Below are 16,103 nucleotides of genomic sequence, written 5' to 3'. Positions count from 1 at the left end.
TCAAAGGAGAGATGCTACTCTAGAGGTGAGTCTCTTCATGGCCCCCATCATGTCCCTGTTCCTCAGGCTGTAGATGAAGGGGTTCATCATGGGGGTGACCACAGTGTACATCACAGAGGCGATGGCACTCTTCCTGGAGGAGGGAGTAGCTGTAGAACTGAGGTACACCCCAAAGCCCGTCCCGTAGAACAAACAAACAACGATTAAATGTGACCCACAAATGGAGAAAGCTTTATACTTCCCACTGGCAGATGGAATTTTCAGGACAGAGGACACAATTTGAGTGTAAGAGAACATTATCCCACAGAGGGGAACGACACCCAGCAGGCCAGTCACCAGATACACCAGGATGTTATTGATGAGGGTGTCAGAACAGGCCAGCTTCAGAATATGAGCCAGTTCACAGAAGAAGTGGGGGATATGGAGGTCTGCGCAGAAGGACAGCCGCAGGGCCATCAGAGTGTGGAGCAGGGCATCCAGGGCACTTATGAGGAAGGACAGCAGCACCAGCAGCCCACAGAGTTTGGGGGTCATGATGACATTGTACCTCAGTGGGTGACAGATGGCCACAAATCGATCATAGGCCATCGTTATCAGAATTCCATTTTCCAACCCAGCAAAAACCAGGACAAACCAGATCTGAGTGAGGCAGCCCGAGTAACTGATGGACGAACTCCGTGACTGGAGGTTCACCAGCATCTTAGGGACCGTGGTCGAAATGAAACACAGGTCCACCAAGGACAGGTTGGAGAGGAAGAAGTACATGAGGGTGTGGAGGTGGGGGTCAGAGCTGACAGCCAGGATGATGAGCAGGTTCCCAAGCACCGTGACCAGGTACCCAGACAGGAACAGTCTAAAGAGGAGGGGCTGCAGGTCTGGGTCCTCTGAGAGGCCCGTGAGATGGAATTCTGCTGTGCCTGAGAAATTCGCTGATTTCATGTCATCGATTTGTCTAATAGCAAAGACAGGAGTTATAAGAAAATAAAACTCTAGAGAAACTCCCTGCATCCTCACTATAATTTAAGAACAAATCAGGTTTTTTCCCCTCCCCTTTCCTTACTTTGATTTTTTTTTACCCCACACTTCTTCCTCTATCCCAAGTGTTTTTCTGTTTCATTTTTTAAATTTTTTAATTGGCACATAATAATCATACATATGTGCGAGGTGCAATGCATGTAATTCAATTGCATTGATCAAATCATCTAATTGGGAAATCAGTGTGTCCACCATCCCATATGGTTGAACATTCCAGAATCTTCTCTCCTAGCTCTTTTGAAATACATGATTCATTCTGTTGGCTACAGTCACCAAACTTTTATGTTCCAACTACTCTATTTCAAGTATGGATACTTAGGGAGAATAAGATGGAAAAGGAACATTGTCCTCTCCCCTAGAATGGCTTTAGGCAAGTGTCTCTGGAATCATACTTCCAAGGCTACATTCTAGAGCGCACTTTGGGAAATGGTCTTTGGGCCACGTCCAGGCTGCTCCTTGTTTTTCTTGGTACAGTTTGCTTGGGTCATAGCTTTGTGTATTTCCTGTGGCTGCACTTGTGGCACAAAGGCAGAGCTGAGCCCTTATCACAGAGACAACATGGCCCACAAATCCTGATATTTACTGTCTCACTCAAACCGTTTGCCCACCTGTGATCTGTCGATTAGAATTTAGGTTCAATGTTTTGGCAAGTATCCTCGAGTACTTTTGTGAGAAATATGCATGAAATATTGTCTGCTCGTCTTCTAGTAATTATTAATGCATTGAGATGCAGTAATTCATTGAGAGTTACAAAAGGCTAACATTTGATAATGTGAATAACGGTTAAAAAAGGTGGATAGGTGAATAATTAACTGCAAAACTGTTTCAATGTCAACAGCATTGACTACAGTCCATCTCCATGGATAGATCAATATTCGGATCGAAAATTTACCCTTTACTTTCCAGAGGCTTCCCACTGATGTCCTTCTCACCTACCATTTTCTCTTCCTTATAACCAGTTTGTGAAAATAAATATTAACCCATTTATCCAGTAGCATAAGTTCCTCCCCCCATTTTTATTTGTCTGAGCACATGCATTTTACTTGTATCACATAAATGTTAGGAAAAAAAGAATGTTAAGAATCAGCCTTTGGGGCTGGGGATGTGGCTCAAGCGGTAGTGCACTCGCCTGGCATGCATGCGGCCCGGGTTCGATCCTCAGCACCACATACCAACAAAGATGTTGTGTCCGCCGAGAACTAAAAAATAATAAATATTAAAAAATTAAAAAAAAGAATCAGCCTTTGCTCAGATCCTCCCTCCTATTATTTCTGCTCAGGCCACCTCAGTCCCTGGCCCAGGTGAGCTCAGAGCCTCAGCACTGATTCCTGGAGAAATCCTGGAAGGACCAGCTTAGGACCAGTCCTGAGCCTCTCTATTCCCTATGATGTAGCAAGATTCCTAAGACTGGACCCTGGAGCCCCCAGAGAGGCAACAAAGAATTGGTCCTACCACACATCCAGAGTGACCATGGTGGTTAATGCTGCTACCAACTCCTCACAACTCCTGCTACTAGAGTTTTTGGACAAATAGATCAAGAATTCACACTATGACAAAGACTGGCCGTGACACTTCTAGCATTTGATGAGTTTGCCCATATGGTACTAGAAGTTGCCACTGAATTTGAAGTCATCCCAGAAAGGAGGAGGATTACAAAATCAGATCAGAGTGTACTGAGTGCAAATAGTGTACCAATGCTCATGCTAGAGAAGGGCCAGAAGGGTGCAGAGATCTCCCTGACTGTGCTAGGCTCCGTTTTGTTGTACAATGGTGACAAAGAAGGATTTTTTTAACTTACTCTTTTTCACTTAGATCGTATAAAACTAAGATGGCTGTTAAAAGGAGAAGTTTCGAAGATGTACAGATACCCATTTTTGTAAGTTCATCATAATTATCTTGAAAAAGTCTTTGTTCTTTGAAGATAAAAATAAAGGTGTTCTGGGCTGGGGATCTAGCTCAGTTGGTAGAGTGCTTGCCTCAGGTGCACAGGGCCCTGGGTTCAATCCCAGCAAAAGAAGGAAAGAAAGAAAGAAAGAAAGGAAGGAAGGAAGGAAGGAAGGAAGGAAGGAAGGAAGGAAGGAAGGAAGGAAGGAAGGAAGGAAGGGAGAGAAAGAAAGGTGTTCTGGATTTTAAAAAAGAAAGAAAGAAATGTCATATGCTGTCAATGTCAAAGCATCCTCCAGCTGTTCTTAGGAACTCATGAGTTAATGAATTTCTGTCATGATGTCTCAGGAGCCTGGATGAACCACAGAATCACAGCAGGTGTGCCTTGGGTGGTGCAGTGAGCCCATGTAACCCAAGCTCTTTTCCCCAGAGCTAGAGACTTGCTTTTTCTATTCCAAGAAAGCTGGAGGAGAAGATTAATATTGAAATTAAGATTAATATCCTCACCACCAGTAAATGATAAATGCATGGGGCAATGGATCTGTTAATTCTCCTGATTTGTTTAAAGCATAACGAAAAGTGTACTGAATCATCCCATTGTGTCCCAAAGATAAGCACAATCATTATGCATCAATAAACCTTAAAGAAATATGGATAACTTGAGTTCTGTAAACTGGAAACAGAAGTGGTTACATAGAAAAGCCACACTCACAATTCCCCGGCATCCTCAGCCACCAAAAGAATGAAGGACCCTCAGGGAACTACAGAATCCTCTCTGAAGGAGCCATTAGTACCCAGGAAGGGAGGAAATCTCTGGAATTTGGAAAACAGAGTAAGAAGTAGATGTAAGAGCTGATTGCCTATGAAAGGGGTGCAGTAAATATATCCAGAAGGAGGGTATGGATCAGTTAAGAAATACACTTTTGAAATCAGCCAAACTCCAAGAGCATACGTTTTCCCTCCTCTGAGAAATTTAGAAGGAAAAAAGAGACACCAAGAAGGTAGAAGTCTGACCCTTAAGGCAAGAGGAGGGATGAGGGGAGGGGTGGGGAGAGTGAGGGGCTTGGGGAGTAGCACTGATCAAATGTGTCTTCATGTTTGTGCAAACATGCCACAGTGAACCTCAGCTCTCTGCATGATTGATATGCACCAATAAAAACAGAAACTCACTTTTACCTTGTCCCTATAACGGTTCTCTTTTCTCCTGGATATTATCAAGATAGAAAAAGAAAAGAATAAAAGAAGGGGGAAAAAAGAGGTAGAGGTAAGGACAACTACTAGGAAGGAAAAAGTAAGAACAGAAAGAGACAAAGGGAGAGAGGAAGAAAGAAACAGTTCAATCTCTCCCATCATTTCTGGGGACGTTCATTTTACCTTGAAGACCTCAGTGAGGAATGTGCCACTTTTTCCCTGGGTATTGAAAAATGATGGTGGAAGGTTTACCGCCAGGAGAGGCCAATGGACAGTTGAGGCAAGAGGCTCCTGAGCAGGAGGAATCCTCTCTGGCTGGAGACTCAGCTGGGCTGCTTCCTGGCCTGAACCACGGCTGAGAGAGTGGTTATAGGTCGACTGTTCACAGTCTTGTGGTCCTGAGGGCACAACTCTCAAAGCTCCTCATTATCCAGGGGTGCATTGTCACTCACTCCCCAGGGAAGGTCATACCCTCAAGGCACAGAGATCCCGAAGAGGAGAACTACTTGGGATGCCTGGTCCCCTGACCCGAGGTGCATCTCATTCTCTTGTGACCTCTTTCCTCCAGGGATCTTGGATCTAGGGTCTGAACTCCAGGGAGCTGGAGGTATTTGCCTTAGACAGAACCTCAGCGTGCTCTGAGACATGATCACTGAAGAACCAGATGACCAGAGCCCTGTAAGAACCTGAGAGATGAAGTCTCAGGGAGGCAGAGGGTACCATGGGGCCATGTCCTCAAAGTCCCCCTAAAGGGTGAATGTTTCCTCTGATATATGGATGTTAGCCCAAAATAAGGGGGAAGAAAAAGAAGGGGAGAAGTTGGGGGATTCCATCCAAATAAAAGAAAGATGGGTGGACTAGATGAAGGGGTCTGAGGGGGAGGGAGAAGGGATGGGAGAAGGGAAGCTTTCCTATGTAGAAATATGAAAAGACCACAGTGAACCTCAGCATCCTGAACAGACACTAACTAAACAGACTAACCCAAGGAAGCAGCAGAAAGATCAGCTGAGTAGGGGAAAGGATCAGGGGGAAGGCATATTGGAGGGTAGGGAGACCTACTGGAGACCGAATCAGAGTATTGATATTCTGTGCCTTAATAATTATGTCAAAATGAAGCCTAATATTATGTATAGTATAAAAAAATAAAGAACCAGAAAAATAAAAGAAAATGTATCTTCCCAGTTAAAATTCACTGATAAATGAGGCTGGGGTATCACAGGAAAGGGATGAAAGAGAAAATAGCAGTTTGCTGGTTACCTCAACAGTCTTTAAGGGCTAGCGAAACCAGTGATTTCAAAGTGATCACAAAAAAGCACTAAATAAAGGAAACAAATGACAAACAGATTTCATCTAACATTTGGAAACTCTGGAAGACAGAAACTCCCTGGACTGATTTTGGAGGCAACTCAAGTAATACCAGGAGTTGTTGATCCGGATTTTAGAGATGAACTAACAGTCACTGTAAAATCAGAATATGCCATTCGGCTCTCTACTAAAGATGTGTTAGCTCAGTTAGTGCTTTTACCCTACCCCTCCACAGACAGCCCTCTTAAAACCTCAACTTCCAGGTCCCCAGACCCAGTGTATTGGGCTCAATTAGTCCAGCAGGAGTGCCCCCTGCTGGAACTTAAAATCAATCATAAACATTTTTGAGGAATCATAGCATTGATCAAAACCTAAGTTAACACAAGCATTTTAAAAGCACTAGATGTGTCCTTTAGCCTGAACTTGAACCCTTCTTGTAACTCACTCTCACCTACCATTTTTCCACCTCTCTGGGACAGAGGAGGCGGCTGGAGTGATTTCCATCCCGACCCTCGTGGGCAGCTGAACTTAAGGTCACTCATGTGAATTTCCTAGAATACCAAATAAAACACAGACACACGCTTTACCTTTAAATCAAGGTTCAGGAAGGCTCCTCCGCTCTCGGCCTCAGGCTCCCCAAATGGGAGAGCGAGGAAAGTCATTCAGCAAGACCGCCCCCACATATTCCCCCCTTTTTTCTTTGAAAAAGCAGGTGATGGGTCACTTTTTCAAGTCCCCGAATCCTTGTTTGTAGGTGATAAACCCAGTCTGATTTCCTCTTAAAATTGGGAGCCAACTCACCAGAAAGACATAAAAAGCTAATTGTGGCTTTACTCTAAATTACTGCAAATTCTGAACTTGCTTGGAATGCCTGCCCGTGCCTTGAACTCACCCATGCCTGGCTTTCCCTGACCAGATAACAACCATCTCTGAGGCGCTAATGACCTTCATAAATTCTGATGTTGGGGCCAGCAAAAATATAAACTAGCCTTTGTGTGATGCTCATCCGAGTTTTGTTATCTGTAACCCCCCCCCTTTGTGTAACTTTCTAGGCTATAAAGCTGGGCTGCAAGAAAGCTGCAGTGCTGTCTTGTTCCCACAGTTTTTGTTGGGAGAGGCAGCCTGGCCAGTGGAAATAATAAGCTTGCTTTAATTTGATTAATTGGAGTCAGTGGTCTAACAAAGGCTCACCATCCTACAATTACAATACAAAAGAGAATTGACAGCAAAGAGAACAGTACAAGGATATACCATGCAGAATGTTTAAGAATGTTTCCAGGGTTAAAGCTGTTTAATTCTTTATTTGATCAGCTAAAGAAATAGGATCCTAAAAATCAATCTGATTTTTTTGTATATCTTGAATATGATAATGGAGCTCCAAAAGATCCAAGCTGTTGTTATGATTTTGCCAAATTCCCAACAAATGGTTTTGAACCTTCTCCAATTATTTTGTCCCAAGATTAGGCCTATCGTACCTGGGGGTGAGGGCCCATGAATTCCAGTAGGCACTCGCTGTGGTCCCATTCCAGGTGTTAAATCAATTACCATGGCTGGTCGTAAGAGTTCCCTCTGGGTTCAGCCGACTGGTAACAAGAATGATCCTCCATGATGGGCTGTGATGACGTCAAAGCCTGCGACTCTAACTCCTCTTTCTCCCCATTTATTTGGTGGGCCTGGGGAAGGCTTTATTTGCACTGAAGGAGGCGGAAGTGAAGGCAAAAATGGAGGCGGGCCACAGCCATATCTCTTCCCACCCCCCCTCGCCCTGCGGCCTTTTGTTCCTTCATGCCACTGTGCCAACCAGGAAAGGTTTCTGCCTTGTTGCGCTGAGATTCTCAGTCTCATGCCAAACATCCAGTCCTCCCACAATTAAAACACACGGGCAAGAATGGAATCTCTGGGGTTTGGGGCTGAAGTGCCTGCTATAAAGCTTCAAGGAGAGTAAAACCTTGTGATTGGGTGGGGCCAACATCCTCACAAAGGTGTGTTAATTCTGAGACTGCCCCTTTTTTCCAATGAGGTTGGAGAATGTCCGAGCAAACTTTATTGGCGTTTTCAAATGCTACTGTTTAACTATTGTAATGCCAGATTCATGAGACCCCAATAGACCTCCAGGAGCCGAATCGGATACAGTCACCTAAGAGTCTTTATTACAAGCTCGAGCCTGGACTCACAAACGTTCCCGATGCAGCAGTCCCAGGGAGTGAGTCTTGGTCCTTTGTTCAGTGAGATTTTATAAGTTTTGGGGGGATACTCTATGTGTCACAACATCACACAGCAAATCATTCCACACCGCAGGAAAATCAAACAATAGCTCTTAACATTGATTAGCACAGTCACTGGGAGAACAAGTTGGGTAGGGATGATTGGCTAGTACAAGAGGGGGGTTTGTTTGAACTGATTGGTTTAATCCACGAGGGGTGTATGTGCTAAACTACATGGTTTCCCAACTTGTTATCAACCACCATTAACTATTTGGGGGTCATCTGGCATCCCAGGTATTTTCCCTGTCTCATGCTGATTGGTGGTTGCTAGGGGGTTGCTATGGGTCCTCACCTAACTTAACTAAGTCAGGGAAACCTGGTGCCTCAGATCTCTCCTGTTATTTACAGACAAACAACTCAGCAGGGTGGATATGTGCCTAGGAGTGCTCTATGGGTTTTTCCAAGGACAAGGGTCATGCCCCCTTCCTTGGACAGCCTTTGTTCTGAGGCAGAGGCTGATTTCTCAAAAATGGAGTCACATCAGTTTCTCACTATGAATTTGGAAGCATTTGAATCCCCAATTGATCTGTTAGCTGCCTGGTACAGGCGCGCTACAAAATCGGAGAATTGTTCTTCTGAACCTTGTTTTATCTTAGTGAAAAGTAGACTATTTTGATTTCCAGGAGAAATTTGCAGCCAAGCTTTTTTGACACATGAGTAATCTGATCATAAACTGATAAATCATAGTTTAGTTGTCTCTCTAAGTCTGCAAATTCTCCAGTTCCCATTAATATTTCTAAGGGAGCTTCAATATTTTTGTCTCCTGTTTCTCTCAGCCTATTCGGTACAGAAATTGGTCCAGTGGGAGACAGTCACCCCCAGAGAGACAAGCCTCGGCCACGGAGACCCAGTCATTTGGTGAGACGCTCCTGACTTAGTGAATGGAGCAAGCTCTGTACAAATGGCTAGTTAGAGCCCTAGGTACCGCAAGCGGTTTTTAGCTCTTCTGGAGTTTTAAAGGGAACTACAGCATGCACTCGGACATGCTGGTTCTGCTTCTTAATCTATTCAAAAACTAGAAAAAGCTGAAAACCTGTAATGTTTTCCCCACTTCCTGTGCTCTTCTAAGGCCACATTGTAATGGTGTAAGCATGGAGGCCGCCAGTTCAGGGTAATGACTGAATCCCATTCTCCCAGAGGAGAGCGGCCGAATTCAGATGGCGGATGCTGGCCCAGCTAAACATAATCTAGCAGAACCCTCCTCTATTTCTTCCTCACCTTTGGACTGAGTCCCCTCAGATTGTGACTCTTTTTCGCCTGTTTCTTGTCTGTTTTGTTTCTCTCCATTTTGAATCTGCCTCACAGAAATCCAATGGGGACTAGTCTCCTCTCTGGAACACGCCCCTTGGCGCTCCTCTGAGCTACTAAGTCTGCCCAGCTCCACGGAGGCTGAGCTGTTGATTTTAGGTCTTTCCCCATCCGGGGCTGCAGACTGGCTGAAATTTGATTTCCACCCTCAATCCCAGTAGGCGAAGAGAAATCATTTTCCAAGAGGCAGCCTCCAGCCGTTTCTCTTGCTCCAAGCTCCCTAACTGCCTTCTGAAGTCCTTTTAGTAGGTCCTCAGGGGGACCATTGGTCCTTATCTAGGTCATCAAAAAGACAAGACACATTTCTAATGCAGCCCGGACCTTCTGAACACCCTCTATTGCACTTCTAGACAGTTTGGCAGAAGACACCCTTTATATAGTTTTCTACCCCATCTCTCCCAAGGACGTAAATCTGGTAAATCTTGCTGACAAAAACCACAGACACACCTCGAGAACTGTCTTCAGGAACTGGGCTATCTGGCTCCTGTTCACTTGCTTTCCTCTCTGGTTGATTATCATTTCCAAAATTGTTAAATTCACTTCTTTTTCTGAAGACATGGAACTGCCCATGATAATTCTTCAACATCCTTGGCTCTAAAACTGTCTGCTTCCTCCGTGACCCTCCAAAAAACTCATGGTCCGATAAATTTCTATAGCACACTCTCTCAATCAACCTGGAAATCCACCTCTGAGCAGACCCTCGTCCTGGGGGCCACCTTCCACCCGCCACCAGTGCGGGCAGCTGAACTTAAGGTCACTCATGTGAGTTTCCTGGGACACCAAATAAAACACAGACACACACTTTACCTTTAAATCAAGCTTCAGGACAGCTCCTCCACTCTTGGCCTCAAGCTCCCCAAATGGGAGAGCGAGGAAAGTCACAAGAGGCTGGAGAGAGAGAGAGAGAGAGAGAGAGAGAGAGAGAGAGAGAGAGAGAGAGAGAGAGCACGAACATGCGGAAGTGGGCTTTTATTGGGGGGACCCTCATTCTTAGAAAGTTTCATTCAAAAAAGGTCAGGAGGGGCAGGGTTACAAGGACAGGTGAGGGTAATTTGACCCCTGGGGCTGCAGGAAGGCACGCCTACATCTGAGGACATATTCTGCTACTTGGAGGATGGGGGAAATGTTCAGGTCACTACGAAAATGACTGACAGAGCCTCTTCCACTCTTCCAATCACGGGAAGGAGAATGCCAGTCATTCAGTGAGACTGCCCCCCACAAGGGATCCTATGGTTGAGCCTCATGGGTTTTTACACTTGAAATAGGGCTTCATGGTACCCATTAATATTTTTACCCTCAGCTGCCTGGTGTGTCTCTGCATTTGAACAAGGCCTCAATTATCCAATGATTTAGAAATATTTTGTTCAAGTCTGGGGCTTGTTTTTCTCTTGTCTTAAAATGTCTTCTGGAAATGAAGGTTTTATATTTGGTAAAGACAAGATTTTCAATTTGTTCCTTTATGAATCACAGGTTTTCTGCTGTGACTTGGAAATCTTTACCTAATGGAAGATTATAAAAGTTTTCTCCTATGTTTTCTTCTAGACTTATACTTTCAGTTTTCACATGTAACTATATCTGAATTCATTTTTGCACATGATAAGAGATATGGAAATTTTTAATTTTTATTTAAAAAATAAATAGCTATATAGTATGATTTGTTGAAAAGACCATTCTTTCTATTTTGAATTTCCTTGTTACCTGTTACAACATTTATTTCTCCATGTGTATGTGAGACCATTGATTTACTTGTCTGTATCTACACTGATACCACGCTACTTTAACTACCACAGTTTTGCAATAAGAGTTGAAGGCAGGTACCGTACATTCTTGGACTTTGTGACTCTTCCTCTTCTTTTATTCCAGTATGGGAGTAGAGCCTATATGATTGGCAAGTTCTCTACCATTGATTTACCTTCCTAATCTTTTTTATTTCCAGTTGGAGTCTTGCTAAGTTGTGGAGTCTATCCTCAAATTTGTGATCCTCCTGCCTCAGCCTCACAAGTAACTAGGCTTGCAGGTGTGCACCACCACACCCAGCCAATTGGGCTCATCTTTTTTCACAGTCATTTTAGCACTTCTTAGCCCCTTATATCTCCTTTTCAACTTATAACTTCTTACCAAAAAGCCTGCTGAGATGTTATTTGGAATTGTACTGAATCCATGTGCCAACTTAGGGGAAATTGACATTTGACAATTGAGATAAAAGCATTCAAGGAAATATTGACAAATATATTTGTTAAATTTAAGCACTGTGTTCATTTTAAAAAATCATAAAAATGATATGTAAAGCCAATCACATACCTAATAAAGAAATTTTCAGTCCATATAACTAAAAAATAAAATTTTCAGTGCATATAACTGTGATAGTAGAAGCAAATGTGACTCCATTTTGCTTTATGATTTCATTCTGTAAAACAATCATGCCAAGCAGAAGGGTCATGACTGGGGCAAGATGTTCTTTTCCTTTTGCTATAGAAACCTTTAAGAATTTAAGAACACAGAACTACCTAATGGGGCATTGTTTCTGTAACTAGGGTAGCAGGACTCTGTTTTTGTAACTGGGGTGATTGGGCTAACTCTGATTGGTTAAGTTTCCCGCCACTTGACTGCACTCTCCCGCTTCTGTAACCTGGCTTGCTAGCGTTGGTTAGACTCCCAAACATCCCTTTTGCAGTTTTCAGGCTTATAAGGAGCACCCTTGCAATTGTTCGGGGCTGATCAGGGGAACAGCTTTATGTTCTGGTCAGTCGCCACAGGTGTGCTTCAATAAAGGCTTGATTCGATTATTAGTGAGTGGTGTGAGTGGTCTGGAAGCCAGTTTGTGAAACCCCAGGATGAAGCTTTAACTATAACATAACTAAAAAAATTAATCCAAATTCAATAAAGAACTCTAATGAACTACTAAGAATGACAGGCATTTGAGCAGAAATAACATAGGTAGATATTTTAGAGAGGAAAAGTAAATCCTCTATTACATGAGAAGTTGCTCAAAATCATAAGAAAAACAAAAATTTAACTAATATCTTACATGCACCACATTGTAAGGCAGTCAAAATGCTAATTATTTGAAATAAAAGATATTTCTTAAAGCCTATAAATTTATTCAACCACTTAGAAAATGCTTTGAAACTGCTCCAAAAATAATGGATGCTCCCATGTACCAAATAATTCCATCCAGGTAGAAAACACTCACTCGTTTATACCAGGGAACATGCACAAGATCATTCAAACACCTTTGCTCACAATGGCAGAAAACTTAGCCTGCCATTCTGATGAAGCTTAAAACACACAAGACCCTGGGTATGATACCAAGCAGCAAAAACAAAAATAAAGAAAATATTCACACAAGAGCAGACCACTAGCATCAACATCAGAAAGGATGACAAGTTAATTTTCACCACATATTATGTGTTTTACACAGCATTACAAGAAAATGAATTGGTGCATTCCCCAACAGGGTGATAAAAACATGTGGTTGAATCCTATAAAATGACAGAGTTGTTGGACAAACATGATCAGCAACACACAGAATCAAAGGATTCAAACTAATTGAAGAATATAAACAAATGATCAATATAAAATTTGATAGAGATGCTAACACAGCCAGAGGACGCTGCAAGTATATTCTATGTTTATTCTTAAACCAGTGGTCTGTAGGTATGTTCTCATTAGGGTACTACAATTTAAAGACTACAGATAAGTTTATACATTAAACATAAGCTATTTGATTAGGTACATTTGAGGCATATTGTATATCAGAAATGCATTCTTCTCTCTTCTTGAAATGCTGTTACCTATCTGCCCTGAGTTAAGACAGCCTCAAAAATCACACAAAATGCTTATGAATCACTACTTCAGACATTGCCCCAAAGATTCAGATTCAATAGTTTTAGGTGAGATTAATGAACCTGCAGTGTGAACAAAGGCCTCAGGTGACTCACCCCTGCATTTGCTCTGTGGGCACCAGTGGAGGTGGGAGCTGTCCACAGATCATGGTGCTGAATGCTTTTCCTGGTGATCAACCATCACCTCCTGCACCAAAGAACACCTCTCAGATTCTTCTGTGAGAATTTCATTGGTTTCACCACTGCACCTGGAAACTTGACTATGGAAACTGTTTTTCTGTTTGTTGGAAATTCATCAGACTTCTGTATTCTCTTTGGCTTTTTTTTTTCACCAAATATCTCCTCCAAGAATGGGAGCATTTCTCCACAGAACATGGTTTTCCTCATAAGCACACACTTAAAATTTTTAACTTGATGCCCTCTGGGAAACTGCCTTAAATCAATCACCTGAAGAATTTTATTTTGCTCAATATTCTCCTCAAGGCTTCCCTCGTGTCCTTGTTCCTAAGGGACATGAGGGACCATAGTGTGAACACTCAGCTTAACTCCATCTTAAGATTGGAAGTCATCTGGCCACAAAGTCATGAAAAGTTAATTTCTGTTTTACTATAAATTACTGTGATTTCTAAACTTGTTTGGAATTTCTGCCCATGCCTTGAAATCACTCATGCCTGGCTTTCCCTGACCAGATAATAACCCTCTCTAAAACCTTAGTGGTGCCTCTTAAATTCTGGCTCCCCCTGATCAGATAACAACCTTCTCTGAAACCTCAGTGGTGCCTCATGAATTCTGATGTTGGGATCTAGATTTGTTCCCTACCTTGAAATGTTAAGCTAAATAGAACATTAACCTACCATCTGTCTTTGTATCATGCTTATCAAAATCCTGTCATCTGTAAGTTCTCAAGACACCCCCCCTTTTCAACGTTTTGTGCTACAAAACCTCATTGCTGGGGAGCTGGGGTTGCTGGTCTCTAGCCTGTGTTAGTAGACAGCCGCTGGTCAGCTCTCTTTGTGTACACAAATACAAGCTTGCTTTAATTTGATTTAAAATTGGAGGAGTTAGTGGTCTTTTTTTTCTTTCTTTTTTGCATCAGGGATCAACAACAGACCATGCATATGTGGGGCTGATTCTTCCCACTGAGCTGTGTCATTTCACAGAAGAGATTTATCCAGCCCTGGACGGCCATTCAGGAGCACACTGGTGAAAACACAGTGCGAGCAGGGACCAGTGAAAACAGTTCGAGCAATCTACACAAAAGATGCCATTTTCCCAGGGAATTCCAAATACAGGAAGGGGGATGGCACCTCCCTACTATGCCAGCTGCAGAGGGAGGGCTCCGCCTACACATGGGCCAGCAGTGGACACCGAGCCTCCTCTTTGAACGTCTGTGTGGGGAAAGGGGAAGGCAAAGTTCAGGAGTCAGCTTGCATAGTCACTTGCTCGAAACTGTCCTAGAAGAGATCATCTTTTCAATTCACATAACAGATATACTAGTCCCCTGTCATGCAGGGTAAATGCACTTCAAGACCCCCAGTGGAAAATGGCACTGCAGATATCCCTGCAAAAAATAATAATAATAATAATTTAAAACAAACATTTTTTCCTAGACATGCATACCTATGATAAAATTTAATTTATAAATTAGACATGCTAAGATGTTAACAATAACATAGAAGAATTAAAATACTGTAATTAAAGTTGAGAACCTGAAAATATGAGTTAGGTGTGCCTGTGTGCCCCATTTTACCCATGATCTCATGTAACACTAGTGGCATAACTGGTTGAGGAAAGGAGGCATTAATATGGGACATTCTGGACCTTTCCCAACTTGGTGTTGGCTGATCCCCAATCCTGACCTGCCAGACAGTGTCACCCTCTTCCCTCCACCTCCTCTGCTCATGCTTATCACAAGCCTTTCCACACACGACACTCCTTCAATCAGCTTTATTCACAATAGCAAAAAAATAGACACCCAAATTCACCAACCTCAGGAATGCTGCTTATCTTAATGTCCCCAGGCACAGTGAACATTGCAGAGCGTTGATAATAAACGACTAACTGCTGGAAACATGATTGGTTCTGAAGGACAGTGATGAGGGTAACAGGGAGACACGAAATCCATTCATCAAGTCTGAATTTATTGAGGTTATAAAGAAGTACTTTTATGTAAAAAAAATGTATAGGGATAGCTCCAGGGGTCATAAAAAGAATGCATTCATGTTCTATGAAAAAAGTCTGTTTTGTAGAGTAAAATGATCAAGTACTGGCCATCAACCAAATCCCAGCCACATCAATCCAAAATCAGTGTCCATGATTAACCTGCCTGCTTTTTGTCTCAGTGTCTTCTACTCTTTTGTCTACCTTAAAAGGAAACATGGTCACATTTTTGGCTCACAGAGACAATCCAGGAAATACTCCTCCTCTGCAAATCCCCTCTCCAAACAAGTACCATTTTCTTATATAACTACCTTTCAGCGGTACAGGACTGCTCCTGTGCTGAAGGCCACCATCCAGTCCACTGCAGAAGTGTAGCCTGGATGACCCATGGAGATGTTAAGTATCAGTATGAACAGGAAAAAGCACTGGGGTTCTCATCTGGCTCGATGTCTGAGTGTGACTATTACGTAATCTTCTTATTCTGAGGATTAAAGAAATCTTGATAAAGCAATCAAATGAACTGGATCAGGTTCATAAATCAAATAATCATCTCAACCCACTTATATCATTAAATTATGAAAATTTATAGATAATGACCTTAATATGGTAGATGCTATCATTGCCTTGAATGATATGGACTATCAATAACAAGTCTCAGAAGTTGATTGACAGGCTATGACTATTAGGATTAACTCCAGACAGCAATTCACATGACTCCAGGCACAGGAACAGTTAGCTAGCCATGACTAGAGCTTGTTTAAATACTATCCCTGCTCTGTCTGCCTCTTCAATTTACTGCACCACAAAACACTTTCTAAAACCAGAACCCCAACTTCAGACACTGCTGCTGCAGACCTCAGGAAAGGAACTGTGTTAAGAGACTTGGAATCATGTCTCCTAACAGACTTAGCATGAAGCAATATCAAGATTCAATCCAAGTTCAATGTACCTGGTCATTACATAATATAGTCATTCAGAAAAATGTAGGGACAAAAGGGTTAGGGATCTGGTTCTCCCAGAATCCTGTTTTTTGTTGTTGTTCTTCTTCTTATTGTTTGTTTATTTGTTTTGTTTTCTTTTTATGTATTCTAGAAACACAAGTGACAACACA

General features: G+C 42.6%; 1 protein-coding gene across 1 annotated transcript; it reads right to left on the bottom strand.

The window, feature by feature from the left end:
- On the bottom strand, positions 1-939 carry LOC101969220 (olfactory receptor 7G3). The gene has a single exon (XM_013361449.2). It carries the CDS (start codon positions 937-939, stop codon positions 1-3), a length of 939 nt encoding a protein of 312 aa, XP_013216903.2.
- Between the last annotated feature and the right edge of the window lie 15,164 nt (positions 940-16,103).

This window comes from Ictidomys tridecemlineatus, chromosome 2, assembly GCF_052094955.1.
Source record: "Ictidomys tridecemlineatus isolate mIctTri1 chromosome 2, mIctTri1.hap1, whole genome shotgun sequence".
Lineage (NCBI taxonomy): Eukaryota > Metazoa > Chordata > Mammalia > Rodentia > Sciuridae > Ictidomys > Ictidomys tridecemlineatus.
Note: the sequence above shows the minus strand (reverse complement) of the source record. Positions and strands in the feature narration are given on the sequence as shown.